The sequence below is a fragment of the Muntiacus reevesi genome, chromosome 18, assembly GCF_963930625.1.
Source record: "Muntiacus reevesi chromosome 18, mMunRee1.1, whole genome shotgun sequence".
NCBI lineage: Eukaryota > Metazoa > Chordata > Mammalia > Artiodactyla > Cervidae > Muntiacus > Muntiacus reevesi.
Window position 1 is genome coordinate 18,324,573 of NC_089266.1, and position 15,419 is coordinate 18,339,991.

Consider the following 15,419-nt stretch of genomic DNA (forward strand, 5'->3'; position numbering starts at 1 on the left):
AGCCCAGTTGCCCCATAGCATGTGGAATTTTCCTGGACCAGGGATTGAACCCCTGTCCCCTGCATTGGCAGGCAGATTCGTAACTGCTGGACCATCAGGGAAGTCTGGAAGCACAGAGTCTTAACCACTCAACTGCCAGGGAAATCCCCCATCTGGGATTCTGATAAGGATTATGTTGAATCTGTAGATTGGTTTGGGGAGTATTGCCATCTTGACATTGCTAAATCTTCCAATCCATGAACATGGGATGTTTTTTCATTTATTTAGATCTTCTTTCTTTCAGTTTTTAAAAACTGAAGTACAATTGCTTTACATTCCACATGTATGCACTAATATATGGTGTTTTTCTCTTTCTGACTAACTTCAGTCAGTTTGACAGACTGTAGGTCCATCCACATCTCTACAAACGACTCAATTTTGTTCTTTTTTATGGCTGAGTAATATTCACTTGTATATATGTACCACCTCTTTATCCATTCATCTATCCTTGGACATTTAGGTTGTCTCCATGTCCTGCCTGGCTTTTGTAAATAGGGCTGCAGTGAACAAGTGTCACTTTGAATTTTGGTTTTCTCAAGGTATATGCCTAGTAGTGGAATTGCTGGGTCATATGGTAGTTCTGTTTTTAGTCTTTTAAGGAACCTCCGTACTCTTCTCCACAGAGACTATATCAATTTACATTCCCACCAACGTGTAATGGGGTTCCCTTTTCTCCACTCTCCAGCATTTATTGTTTGTAGATTTTTTGATGATGGTCGTTCTGACCTGTGTGAGATGATACTTCATTGTAATTTTTATTTGTATTTGTCTAATAATTAATGATGTTGAGCATCTTTTCATGTGCCTTTTGGCCATCTGTATGTCTCCCCTGGAGAGATGTCTGTTTAGGTCTTCCACCCATTTTTTGATTGGATTGTTTGTTCATTTTTTGATATTGAGCTCCAAGAGCTGTTTGTATATTTTGGAGATTAATCCTTTGTCTGTTACTTCATTTGGAAATATTTTCTCCCATTCTCTGGGTTGTCTTTTTGTCTTGTTTATGATTTCCTTTGTCATGCAAAAACTTTTAAGTTTAATTAGATCCCATTTGTTTATTTTAATTTTCTTTGCTTTAGGAGGTGGGTCAAAAAGGTCTTGCTCTGGTTTATGTCAAATAATGTTTTCCCTGTATTTTCCTCTAAGAGTTTTATAGTGTCTGATTTTGCATTTAGGCCTTTAATCCATTTTTAGTTTATTTTTGTGTAGGGTGTTAAATAGTGTTCTTATTTCATTCTTTTACCTAGAGTCGTCCAGTTTTCCCAGCACCACTTATTGAAGAGGCTGTCTTTTCTCCCTTGTATATGCCTCCTTTGTCATAGATTAGGTGACTGTAGGTGCTTGGGTTTATCTCTGGGCTTTCTATCTTGTATCATTGATCTATATTTCTGTTTTTATGCCAGTACCATAGTGTCTTGATTACTCTAGTTTTGTAGTATAGTCTGAACTCAGGGACTCTGATTCCTCCAGTTGTTTTTCTTTCTCAAGATTGCTTTGACTGTTTGGGATCTTTTGTGTTTCCTTACACATTCAATGTTTAAGCTCTCTGTTTGGAGTCCTTTGTGTTTCCATACAAATTCAATGTTTAAGTTCTATATTTCTCTTGTTAATTTAATCCTATGTATTGTGGTTTTTTGGGCTTCCCATGTAGCTCAGCTGGTAAAGAATCTGCCTGCAATGCAGGAGACCCTGGTTTGATTCCTTGCTTGGGAAGTTTCCTTGGAGAAGGGATAGGCTACCCACTCCAGTATTCTTGGACTTCCCTGGTGACTAAGATGGTAAAGAATCTGCCTGCAGTGTGGGAAACCTGGGTTCAGTTCCCTGGGTTGAGAAGATCCCCTGGAGGAGGGCATGGCAACCCACTCCAATATTCTTGCCTGGAGAATCCCAATGGACAGAGGAGCCTGGTGGGCTACAGTCCATGTGGTCACAAAGAGTGGACACGACTGAGTGGCTAGGCACACACACACACATTCTAGTTTTTTATGATAGTGTTATTTTTTATGTTGATCTTGTATCCTATCTTGTATCCTACAACTTTGCTAAACTCATTTAGCAGTGAAATGGCAAAAGCAGATAACTGTCTTAGAAGGGAACAGATGTCTCTCTCCTGATTTTAGGGGGCAAGCTTTTAGTCTTTAAGTGTGATGTTAGCTGGTGTTTTTCATAGATAGCGTTATCAGATTGAGGAAGTTTCCTTCTATTCATAGAGAATGCATCTTTTTTCACCCTTTTTCTATTAACTTTTGTAATCAGTATTTAATTAGATTATTTAAGGGTGTTTTATCTAGTCAGTTTATCTTCTAATTTCTTTTTTGCTCCTAGTCTTTCTTAATTGGAATATTGAATCTAGTAATAGATAAAGTGATTTCAAGTATACTTGGATTTAAATCTACCATCTTTTTTTGTCTTCTCTTTTTTCCCACCTTCCCTTCCCCTACTTCTTTTCCTCTTTATAGCTGCATTCTTTTGTTGGTCTCAGCAAGAAATGTTGGACTGGGAGATTTATAGCATATTGATGATGTTATTGTCATGAAAATGAATTAAATACCCAGGGAGAAAGGAAAATTACAGTATCAGAGATGAAGATTGAACTTAGCAGCAGACTAAACACAGCAGAGGATACAATCTGTAAAATTGAAAGCAAGTCAGTAGAAATTATCCAAACTGAAATTGAAAGAAAACATTAAAAAAAAAACAAACCAAACACAACGAGTATCTAAGGTCAATGGGGTAAGATCCTAACAGTTTAATGCAATATTTTCAAAATCCTAGTAGGAGAAAGTAGAGATAATGACTGAGAAGTTTTTTTCTTTTTTAGTGGGACATAAAATAAAAAGTGGGACATTTTGAAAACAAATGAAATATGTGATAAAGTGATCTCAGGCCCTTGGGAAGAAGAAAATTCAAACTTCTCTGGAGCAACTTAGGCCTCAAAGAACTCCTGTAAAGGGAATTTACCTGATGGTGCAGTGGCGCTTTCACTGCTATAGCCCAGATTCAGTCCCTGTATGGGGAACTAAAATCCTGCTAGTCACACACTTGAGAAAAGAACTCCTAGATAAAGCTTCCCCAAATAAGAGATCATAGATCATAAATCCAACTGAGAAACTAGACACTGTGGGCTTGAATTAATGGAAGAAAAAAGAGAGACAAGTCAGACCTCTTAAGACTTAAGATACTAAAATTGTCAGCACAGATTAAAGCATGTAAGACAAGCATATTTAGTATGTTTAAGAATAAATTGGGCTCTTTCAACCATCTTGGACTCTGGAGGCTTGCTGGGAATAGAACTTCTAAAACAACAAATACGTCTGGAAGGTTGTGGTCTAAGGCCATTTTTGCTGGCTATAAGCAGGATCTATGGAACCAGAGGGAACCACACAACTCTCCTGAAAATTGAAGGTGTATATGCTTGAGATGAAACTGAATTCTGTCTAGGCAAGAGATGTGCTTATGTGTGCAAAGCAAAGAACAACTCACTGACTCCTGGTGAAAAGCCTAACAAAACCAGAGTAATCTGGTGAAGGATAACTCACACTCAAGGAGACATGGTTCATACCAATTCCGAAACAATCTTTCCTGCTAAGGCCATTGGATCCAGAATCAGTGTGATGCTGCTACTCTTCGAGGATTTAAACTTACTGAAAAATAAATAAAGTATGGATTTGTTTAAAAAATTTTTTTTTTTAAGGAATTGAGATTATGAATAAGGAAGGGCACAAGACTTAAGATTTAATAGCATTTTGCACAAAGTTGAATTTTGAATTGTAACACATCTGAAGAATGTAGCAAAAACTGGAAAGAGGGAGGGCAAGAAAAAAGAGAAATGGAAAATACATGAAAAAAATGAGTTATATGGTAAAGAATGTAAAACTAATGTGTTTAGATAGAGTTCCAGAATGAAAGAAAAATGGCAGAGGCAGTGTTCAAAGAAGAAATCCCAGAATTGGATAAAAGACACAACTTACATATTCAGGAAGCCTAATGAATCTCTCGAGCAAGATAAAAAGGAAGCGTACACATAGACACATCCTGGTAAAGCTGTACAATATCAAATAAAAGACAATCTTTGAAGAACTGTTACAAGGAAATCAGAATACGGTGTCAGTTCTGTTATTGATGCAATCTAATGGAATGTTGAATATGCTCAGAACAACCATCAACCTGTAATTGTACACCCAGCAAAAATATCTTTAAGAATAAAGATTAAATATAAATTTTCAGATTAAAAAAATCCATTTGCCAGCAAAAGACTCATCTAAAAGAAATCTCAAAGAAAGTACTTAGGGAAGAAGGAATGTGGTTCCCATTGAAAGACTTGAGATACAATAAGGAATCTCTTGTAATCAATATGCTTTTGCAGCCACCATTGCTAGAAGATGGATTCCACTTGGCACTTCTTTTTGTATGGCTCACTTTTGAATCAAAGTCTCATGAAAATACATTTCACAGGAAGAGATGGTAGATCATATATCTGCACCTTAGTTTTCAGGAAAATTGGGCATCATAATGTGCCACATATTCATTTTTCAATCTTAACTAGTCTGTCCAAACTGGTTCAGTACTGACCTTCCACAAAATATAGCAACCTTTTCTTGCTTACTAATTAAGTAGCTCAACTTGAGAAGTGGTAGAGAGATGTTAGATGATAGAGACGCTTTGAAAGTGTCCAAAAGATACTAAACCAAATAAAAAGCTGATTGTAGAACCTTTGCAATGAGATTTATCTTTAGGTCTGTTAACTAGAAGGAGCTACTCATGAGAGTAATGGCATCTCCTCTGCTATAAAAGGCTAGCAAAGCAATCATGTATCATTCCTTTCCCCTTCTCACCCTTCTGTGTTGTTCAGTTCAGTTCAGTTCAGTCACTCAGTCGTGTCCAACTCTTTGCGACCCCATGAATCGCAGCACGCCAGGCCTCCCTGTCCATCACCAACTCCCAGAGCTTACTCAAACTCATGTCCATCGAGTCGGTGATGCCATCCAGCCATCTCATCCTCTGTCGTCCCCTTCTCCTCCTGCCCCCAACCCCTCCCAGCATCAGGGTCGTTTCCAGTGAGTCAACTCTTCGCATGAGGTGGCCAAACTATTGGAGTTTCAGCTTCAGCATCAGTCCTTCCAATGAACACCCAGGACTGATCTCCTTTAGGATGGATTGGGTGGATCTCCTTGCAGTCCAAGGGGCTCTCAAAAGAGTTTTCTCCAACACCACAGTTCAAAAGCATCAATTTTTCAGTGCTCAGCTTTCTTCACAGTCCAACTCTCACATCCATAGATGACCACTGGAAAAACCATAGCCTTGACTAGACGAACCTTTGTTGGCAAAGTAATGTCTCTGCTTATTAATATGCTGTCTAGGTTGGTCATAACTTTTCCTTCCAAGGAGTAAGCATCTTTTAATTTCATGGCTTGCAATCACCATCTGCAGTGATTTTGGAGCCCAGAAAAATAAAGTCTGACACTGGTTCCACTGTTTCCCCGTCTATTTGCCATGAAGTGATGGGACCAGATGCCATGATCTTAGTTTTCTGAATGTTGAGCTTTAAGCCAACTTTTTCACTGTCCTCTTTTACTTTCATCAAGAGGCTTTTTAGTTCCTCTTCACTTTCTGCCATAAGGGTGGTGTCATCTGCATATCTGAGGTTATTGACATTTCTCCCAGCAATCTTGATTCCAGCTTATGCTTCTTCCAACCCAGCGTTTCTCATGATGTACTCTGCATATAAGTTAAATAATCAGGGTGACAATATACAGCCTTGACATACTCCTTTTCCTATTTGGAACCAGTCTGTTGTTCCATGTCCAGTTCTAACTGTTGCTTCCTGACCTGCATATAGGTTTTTCAAGAGGCAGGTCAGGTGGTCTGGTATTCCCATCTCTTTCAGAATTTTCCACAGTTTGTTGTGATCCACACAGTCAAAGGCTTTGGCATAGTCAATAAAGCAGAAGTAGATGTTTCTCTGAAACTCTCTTGCTTTTTCGATGATCCAGCGGATGTTGCACTTTGATCTTTGGTTCCTCTGCCCTTTCTAACTCCAGCTTGAACATCTGGCAGTTCATGGTTCACGTACTGTTGAAGCCTAGCTTGGAGAATGTTGAGCATTACTTTGTTAGTGTGTGGTGCTGCTGCTGCTGCTAAGTCACTTCTGTCATGTGTGTGAGATGAGTGCGGTAGAATTGTGCAGTACTCAGATGAGTACTGAGAATTGTGCAGTAGTTCAAACGTTCTTTGGCATTGCCTTTCTTTGGGATTAGGATGAAAACTGACCTTTTCCAGTCCTGTGGCCACTGCTGAGTTTTCCAAACTTTCTGGCATATTGAGTTGCAGCAGTTCCACAGCATGAAATTTCTATTTGTTACAGTCTACTAAATCAATGTCATGACCCACTATTGGGTCACAACGTATGATTTCGAAAATTCTGCTTTAGGAAGGTCCTTTTTAATGAATCTGTTGGTAAATTCTCTTTTTATCTAGAAATGCCTTTATTTCATCATTTCTCAACAAATTTTCTTTTGGTATACAATTAAAAATGTTTTCTCTCACCTTGAAGCATACTATTTTCTATCTTTTTTTTAATTGCTTTTGAATCTGCTATCAGTCTGATTATGGGTGATCCTTAATTTTTTTCTGAGTAGTTTTATGATTTCATTGTCTTTGATCCCATAACTTACAGTTTCACTAGCGAGTATTAGGTGCTTATTTTTTATTTAACCTGTGTGGTTTACCTTGTGCTTCGTGTACCTGTGAAATCCTGTCTTTTGTCACTTCTGAAAAATGTTCAGCCATTGTATCAGTTGAGATACGGGTCACCTACCATGAAACTCATCCTTTTAAATTGTACAGTTCAGTGGTTTTTAGTATATTCCACAAGGTCATGCAGCTATTGCTGCAGTCTAATTCCAGAACATTTTCACCACCCCTGCTGTATCTAATTTGAGCTGTTTCTTGACTCTCTTTTAGACCATCCCCTAAATAGTTAATTCATTAAAAGAATTTTTACAATTAGGTTTTTCAGTTGTAAAAATCTCATTTGGTTCTTTCTGCAGTTTGCATAGTTTTTTGGTCTTGTTTTGTTTTTTATAATAGTGTTTTATGTTTGCTCATATTTGTAATTCCATTTTATATTTTAAACATTTTATAGTTACTTTATATTCTATAATAGAATATTCCAAAATCTGAGTTCTTGGGGGCTTAAATCTGTTATTATTTTTTGTGACTCTTGCTTGTGATAGATTTATTTCCTTTTATGTGCATAGTAATCTTTGATTACAACTCCTGTTTTGCTGATCCTAATCTAGGGAAAAATTTGGGACCAAAATTGAAGATGCTTTCTGAGAACATTTTTTATCCCTTCTGCCAAGACCCAGAGAAGCCGAAGTTTCCAGCCCACTTCCAGGTTCTTTTTCTTGTTAGTGAGGCTTCTCAGGTTTAGCTGCACCACCTTGCTCAAACCTTAAGCACTGTTGTCACCCGTATGTCCTAAGGCAAGCCCTTGCCTATCACAGCTCTAATTTCAGTTTCAGGTCATAGCTGATTTTTAAATTTTTTTTTTTTTCTTCTTTGATTGTCCCTCTTGGGATTTACTTTTCTTTCTATGGTTCCTGCAATACAGTGAAAATTGTGTTTTATGATATCTAATATCTGGTTGGTTGAGGGGCTTTTAGCCAGGGATAGGAGCAGGGGATGCCACAGTATCTAGTCCACCAGACTGCCAAAAGCGAAGATGAAATTAAGGTCTTTCGACTTTTGTTTATTTGAAGACAGCTCTTAGTATAATCACACACTAATTACCCCACCAAATTGCTACTTGTGTTCTATCTGACTTTAACTGGTACCATTAAATGTTATGAAAAGCCCTTTTTCTCTTTTCCAATAAGACTGCTTTTTTATAACATTCACCAAGTTCATTTTTTTTGTTTGTTTTATTTTGTGGTTCCTGTAGGATTATGTTGACAAAGAGAAGGCCATTGCCAAAGCATTGGAAGACCTTAGAGCCAACTTTTACTGTGAACTCTGTGATAAGCAGTATCAGAAACACCAGGAATTTGACAACCATATCAACTCCTATGATCATGCACACAAGCAGGTGAGGAATAGTTATGAGTATACACCCCAAAACCTGTTGACTGTGGTTTCTTGTATCTGCCTGTCTTTATCTGAGATTGTCTGACTGACTTGAATTTTTTTCAGTGACAAAAGTCCTGACATAGACCTCATCCTTCTAAGATTGTAGAGTGAAGAACTGTGAGCTTCATGCACAAAATTTTTGGCTTTGAATGGTTTCTAAATTTGCATTTAGTTTGATAATTCAGCTAAGGATCACTGGGAGATTTGTTTCCCTTTCACCCTGTTCCTGAATTTGTTAAACTTTGAACAGTTATCTCAGGCTTTGGTCATTTCATCTTCTGTTATCGAAGAATTCATGCTGTGTTGGGTATTTCCTATCAGTAAGTCATTTTGTTACTTGGTATACCTTGTAAGATAGATAAATCTTGAGAAGGGAAATAAAGTTAGATGCTATTGTAATTTTAACAAAAAATTCTGATGCTGCATGTTGAAGAGCTTGCTGAAAAATGAATTACACCTTCTTAATGGCCTTTTTTTCTTTCTTCCCATTCATTGATTTAAAAAAGTAATTTGTTCCTAACTAGTTACCAGCATAAAGAAGGTGCAATAATTTCCTTGGGGTATTTTAGAAAGAGGAAATGAGTCTTTAAACCTGTAGGACAATTCTGGCTTATTAAAGAATTTTGAGACATTTGATCGTAGGTGACTTTAGCAGAACTTGCCAGGTCTTCGGGGGCACAGTGGTTATATTTGATAAATTTGTAAGATTTATGAGCATTGATTGCTGAAGTGCTCTTATAAGCTGGACATGTTGAACCGTTTTTCTGATCTTTGCTTCCTCTTCCAGCCAACCATTTCAGTGCATGTAAAAGGCAAGCTTTGACCAAGTTTTCTTTTACTAGCATAGAAATAGTTTATAAGCTGGTTGTGGTCTTCCACTTTTTTGCAGCAATCTGTTCTATAGTTAACCACACCTAACCAGTTTAAGATTTAAGAATCTACCATTAATAGACTTGTATTGAAGACGACTTTTCAACTTTATATGCAACTTTGGACATTGTTTTAATATATTGTCAGCTCTGCTTGATTTGAGGAAGAGAAATAAAGAGAGCATATATATGAACAAGACATAGTAGCAATTACCGTACTATTTCAAAGACTCATATATCAAGAAAGACAAATGTTACAGTGACTGTTGCATCCAATTTATTGCATTCAAATTATTGTATCCAATAGTTTTTTTTTTTAGCTTTTTGATGTGTGTAAGTCAAATTTGGGAGATTTTTTTGTTTTTGTTTTGTTTTCTGGAATTAATAAAGATATTTAGCATCTAAATATATGTCTTATCATTTTGGGCTCATGAGAATTTCTTTAAGAGATTTCTTTAAGAATTATATTTGATAAATTAAAAGAATAGTTACATGTATATGTGTAACTAAATCATTTTGCTATATACTTAAAACTAACACATTACAAATTAACTATACTCCAATATAAAATAAAAAATTTTTTAAAAGTTAAGACTCCAGAAGAAACTTAAAACCAAAAGAACATTAAGAGAGGTTACATTTCTAGTTGATAAGAAGTTTCTTGACTTCCCTTTCTTAGAAAAAAATGAATGAGGAAGTGTAATTCAAACTTGAATCATGTGTTGACTTGCTTTCAGCAGGAAAAAAATTCTGTCAGAACAAAACAGATTGGCAAATTAAATCTGAAAAAACTTCAAAACTAATAAAATTCACATTGACAGTAATTTATGGGATGGATGATGATTTTAAGTGATGTGCTCTCAGTTTGAGCGTAGTAAAATTATTATAGCTCTGGTTCATTTGAATTTCACACGTTTATTCTCCTGTGCACCTTGTGTGGACTCAGTTCTCTCACCACTGTTCTCTTCTGTAGTGATTTTTCACCTAGGAAGGTTTTGTCTCCCAGGAGACACTTCGCAATGTCTGGAGACATCTTTGATTATCACAACTAGAGAGATGGTGCTAATGGTACCTAGTGAGTAGAGACTAAGGATGCTGCTAAACATCCTATAATTCACAGAAAAGCTCCTTGCAACAAAGAGCTACCTGGCTCAGAATATTGATCAGTAGTCCTGAGATTGAGAAACTCTCTTCTCTTAGAACTATTGAAAAACTTTCAAGTACCCATGAAACTGTGTGGCCTTTGTTTGGTACAGACCAGTTTCTATCATTTTAAGCCCCCAGTTGTAAACATTTATACTGTGCTCATCTAAATGATCTCAGATATTCATTTATTACTCTGTTTTAGAATATCATCAAAATGAAAATAAAAAATTAAGGATTTTTTATTTGAATTACCTTATCCATTAATATAAAATATATCTGTGATTCCTGGTTTGGCAAAAAAAAATCTTTAGCTGGTATGATTAGTGAATGCATGTAAGTTGATTTCTTCATCTTCATCAAAAGCCCATCTTAGATATTAAACAAAGAACAGATGCAGTATAAGTTTGTTATTACAGTTCTACTTTTTCCTGCCTTTAGGATTTCTAAGGAGACTTTAATTGACCTTAGTACAAAACAGCTAAATAACTTCTAAGAAGAGGAGATAGGTCCTATTTTTCATTCCTCTTTGATGGACATGAACTTACCATACAAATGGACCTACCATTTTCCAAATTTATGCTCTAAAATCATAAAGACACCCTGTCTTGTCTTCCAGGCAGGCACACAGGATTATTATGAATCTGAGATAATAGGTAAGTACATTCAACCCTATATTAGTAATCCATAGTTTGCATCTTCTATCAAAGTTTCACCATTAAAACTTTCCAGAGAAATAATCTATTATATTAGTGGTAGACTTCCTAGTATAGGTAGGATCCTGAACACGCCCTTATCTTTATTAAGCACAAATAATTGCTAGTGGTAAAGAACCTGCCTGCCAATGGAGGAGACATAAGAGACACGGGCTTAACCCTTGGGTTGGGAAGATTCCCTGGAGAAGAATGGCTGTCCACTCCAGTATTCTTGCCTGGAGAATCCCATGAACAGAGGAGCCTTGTGGGCTACAGTCCATAGGGTCGTGAAAAGTTGGAGATGACTGAAGCAATTTAGCGCGCACACACACAATCTCTCAAAAAGGATCTATTTGGTCACCTTCATTTGTGGTGATTTTTTTAATCCTTCCCACCTCCTCGATGCTGTGTACTTCTCACTATTTACTATTCACTAGTTTTTCTCAGTTTTCTAAGATAATCTTGTGAAGAGAGTCATTAATTCGCAAGTATTAAGACCCAGCTTGATTTTCAGAGGTGAAAATCCTACGTAGACATTTTGTCTGTTTTTAGCAGTTTAACACTCTTTAATAGTGATAATTTTGTACATTTTGAGATCTCCAAGGATAGGCCTTCCATTTTTCAAGAGGTAATCCAATCTGTGATTCATTTTTATGTAAGTTAGTTTAATATGCCTGAGTGTTCAATAAACGTTAGTATTCATCTTCTACCTTTGTTGGCTTAGTTGTAAAAGTTAAAGTTGACTGTGAAGCAAAACACTTCTCCATCTCTACCTCTGTGCCTTTTTACTTTACATAGCTTTTAAAAACACGTATCTGCTAATGGATATACAGTGGAAACCATTTTCTTTAGCCTTGCAAGGTTTAAATTCCAAACTCCAAAGAATAGTCTCTTTCCCAGAGGTAAATTTGTAGCAGCACAGTGGTTGGTGCATTATTTTAACACTGATGTGTTTTAGTTTTGCTTTCTTAGTGCCTTGTTACTTATTCAGGATTCTTCCAGTCTTACTCTTTTATTTGTGCCACTAAGGGGCCCTCCTCACTAGCTTCCAGTATATAAGCTAGAGATCACAAATTCCCCCAGATGCATGCACAGTTGACCCTTGAACAACATGGGGTTAGGGGTGCCAACCCTCCATGCAGTCGAAAATCTGTGTAAGATTTGTTGTTGGCCCTTCATATCTGAGATTTTTCTCCCTATCGATGGTTCCATGTCTTTGAATTCAACCAACCCCAGATCTGTAGTATTTATTATTGTACTGTAGTATTTGCTATTGAGGAAAATCCTGTCATATAGTACTGTAGTATTTACTATTGAAAAAAATCCACGTATCAATGGATCTGTACAATTCAAACCCATGTTATTCAAGGGTCAGCTGTGTTTTGTCTGGTATTTGTGGTGGTAGTTCTTTCTCCTTTAATTTCAGTTGATTCCCAACTTTTTAAAATGAGATGTTATATAATTCAGGTTTTGACTTATCTTGAAAAATTGAAGCTTCTGAGAACATTGGACCTACATAATCAACATAACAGGTGGCTAAAGCTGAAAGCTTACCTTCTCTTTAGAAACGCATGTGCTCCTTCTCCAATTATATATGGTTTCCGCTTCATCTTCTCTTACCCCAACCTGTGTGACTCATTATGTTACCTGCCAAATCCCTCTAAACATTTAAGTTTGTGACCCAGGCCTATACCTTTCCCTCATCTCCACACAAGCCTCCGCAGGTTGTAGTTGATGCTAGGGAAGTAGCACATTGAAAAGACGCCTGCTTGTTCCTGCTTAGTGTTGGTACGGCTTCCGTGCAGTTTCAAAACCATGCGGTAGTACAATCCAGTTGTCAAAATCTGGTACTGTAAAGCAGCCTTTAGAACTTCCTTTAACTTGTTCAAAGAATCAGTATCTCCATCAGAGTAAAGAATGCTTTCAGCCTGCTGCTTCTTCATGCTAAAGTAGCTTCAGTATGAAAACCCCTGTACAGTTCTACTTTTTAAAAAAAAAGAAATACCAAGGTCTGTTTTAGCTGTAAAAATAATGGTTTCCTGAACTTTATAAATGACTGAACTAAATTACTAAACCATTTAAGCCTGTAACAGGTATTGGTGACTTCTCTATTCTGAACTGTACAGAGTAGAATCTATAACTACTACATGATTTAAATTAACTTTGTCTAAACTGTTGACTTTCTGACAGCAGTGCTTGCTTTTAGTTAACTAGCACCCGGTAATGTGTACCAAAAAAACAGAAATGTTAAAAGAGTTTTCCTCATCTCTCAAAAATAAAATAGGTTCTGAATGAAGTATTTTCTGAGAAATTGCTTGGTGATGGAAGGAATGATCATTTTTGGACTTCACATGGGCTTCATTCAAGTTTGGTATACTCTCCACTTGAAATTTCACTACTTGTCCAGTTTTTGCCAAGATACATTCAATCCTCTGTGCTTGACACTTATTACATCAGGACAGTAAGCACACCAAAGCCAGTTGAACCTCTGGCAAGACACTACAGATTTGATGAAATGTAACCGTGTTCCTTTTTCAGTGCAACTTATGATATTCAATGCAGGGGTCCTGGTGGATGGGACACAGAAAAGTATCAATAAAACACAACTAAAAAGGCAAGGTGACAAAAGATAATTCTCAGACTAAAGTAAAAAGAAAAAGATCGTTCTAAGTGAAACCACTAAGATTAGCTACCATGAAGATATTTCATAGCTGCTGTGTATTTGAAGTGTTTATAGAAAATTATAAATTAGAAAAATCATAAATTGATTATTGTAAAAATGTGAAAAAGGTTAGGAAAATCATACAGTATTCATGAATGCCAAGGCTTTATAAATATTGACTTAAAGAGCACAGTTCACTTCTGAAGAGATTTTTCTCTGAGAAGCAAAAGCAAATGTGATGAGAGGAATGTATCTCAGAACTTAAGCATATTGTAGTTGTATTTTAATAACCTACAGCAGAGAGGTGAAAATTTTAGGTTCAGTTGTGTATTGTACTGCTCTGGATGCCATTTTCTTTGGGACTGTTTTAGTTAATAAAAGAATGACTTCATTTGGCCAGTCTCCCAAAAATTGAGCATGATTTGAGCCTTTTCTCCTGTAAATCTTAGCCACCACCTCTGCTTTTGTTGAAAGCAAAAGCTCTGCTCCTTCTTAAACCCTGCCATCACAGCATAGTTAATCTTGGAAAACTCTGTGTCTCTTCAGAGAAGGTATCTGTTTTTGTGATCAGGGATAACCCTAAGCAGACCTTTTCGAAGCTAAGGTTACTGGTAAACCCTGTATTCTAATACTGTTAGTATGTATTTCCAAGTCTGTTCTTCCTTTTGGCACTCAGTTCCAAAGTGAATAGAAGTGATTCTGCCTTATTTACATTCTGTAGCTTTAAACTGGTTTTCTGCTCCTGTAAACATACATTCATCACAGTGGTGCACCATGGGAGATTCCGGCATATGAGGCTATATGTTCCGTTGTAGTCTGAAAAGTTAAAGCAACTTTAGGAATGATAAGTTTGTGAAAGATATTACTGAAAAGAGAACTCTGAACTAGGATGTTGCAGTTTCATTTGCTTTGGGCCTAACCAACTCTTCTGAATTATGCTCCTTCAAATTTTACATAGAGGGCAGATCTTTGTTTTCAGCTATGATCTCGAGGATTACATAGATGTTCTTAAAACGTGTTATCTGCAAAATCGCAATGGTATACCATTTCACGTCTACTCAGGTTGCCGAAATGAAAGAGAGAGATAAAGTGCTAGAGAAGATATGGAGAAATTAGAAATTTTCTACACTGCTAGAGGGGTTATAAATGGTGCAGCCCCTGTGGAAAACGGTTGATAGTTCCTCAAAATGTTAAATATAAAGCTACCATATGACCAATACATACTCAAGAGAAATAAAATGTGCACACGAAAACTTGTACAGGTTTGTTTCCAGCAACACTATTCATCATGACCAAAAAGTGGAAACAACTGAAAGAACTATCCATTAAGTGATGGATGTACAAGATATGGCACAGCCATGCAATGAAATGTTATTCAGCAATAAAATAGAATGACTTACTGATAAATACAGCATGCATGAATCTTGAAAATATTATGCTAAGTGGAAGAAGTCAGTCACAAAAAAACCTTATATTGTATGAGTTTGTTTATATGAGAAGTTTAGAATAAGCAAATCTATGGAGAATGTTGTTTAGGTTTCCACAGACTGGGTAGAAAGGGATAATGAGGAATGAATGCTAATGGTTGGGTTTTCCTTTGGGGATAATGGAAATATTCTAAAATTAGTGCTACTGGTTGCACAACTCTTGAAAATATGCTGATAAACCCACTAAATTTTACACTTTAAATGGATGAATTTTATGACGTGTGAAATACATATTAATAGAATTATTTTTTAAAACTTCATTATCAAAGTTAACTTTTGGTAGTGATGATGGTGACTTCATGTACATAGATGTGTGTGTTTAGGTATGAGTGTGTGGAAAATACCTTAAAGCAGTATACACATGATGCTATTAATACCATACTTTTAAGGCTTTTGC

At 36.5% G+C, this 15,419-nt stretch overlaps 1 protein-coding gene across 5 annotated transcripts in view; it reads left to right on the plus strand.

The window, feature by feature from the left end:
• GPATCH8 (G-patch domain containing 8) overlaps window positions 1-15,419 on the plus strand; it is an 89,030-nt gene that overhangs the window by 60,068 nt on the left and 13,543 nt on the right. For all 5 annotated transcript variants that reach the window (XM_065908488.1, XM_065908491.1, XM_065908489.1 and 2 more), the window contains one exon: window positions 7,982-8,125. In XM_065908488.1, the coding sequence (XP_065764560.1) occupies window positions 7,982-8,125 (144 nt within the window). The remainder of the gene's footprint in view (window positions 1-7,981; window positions 8,126-15,419) is intronic.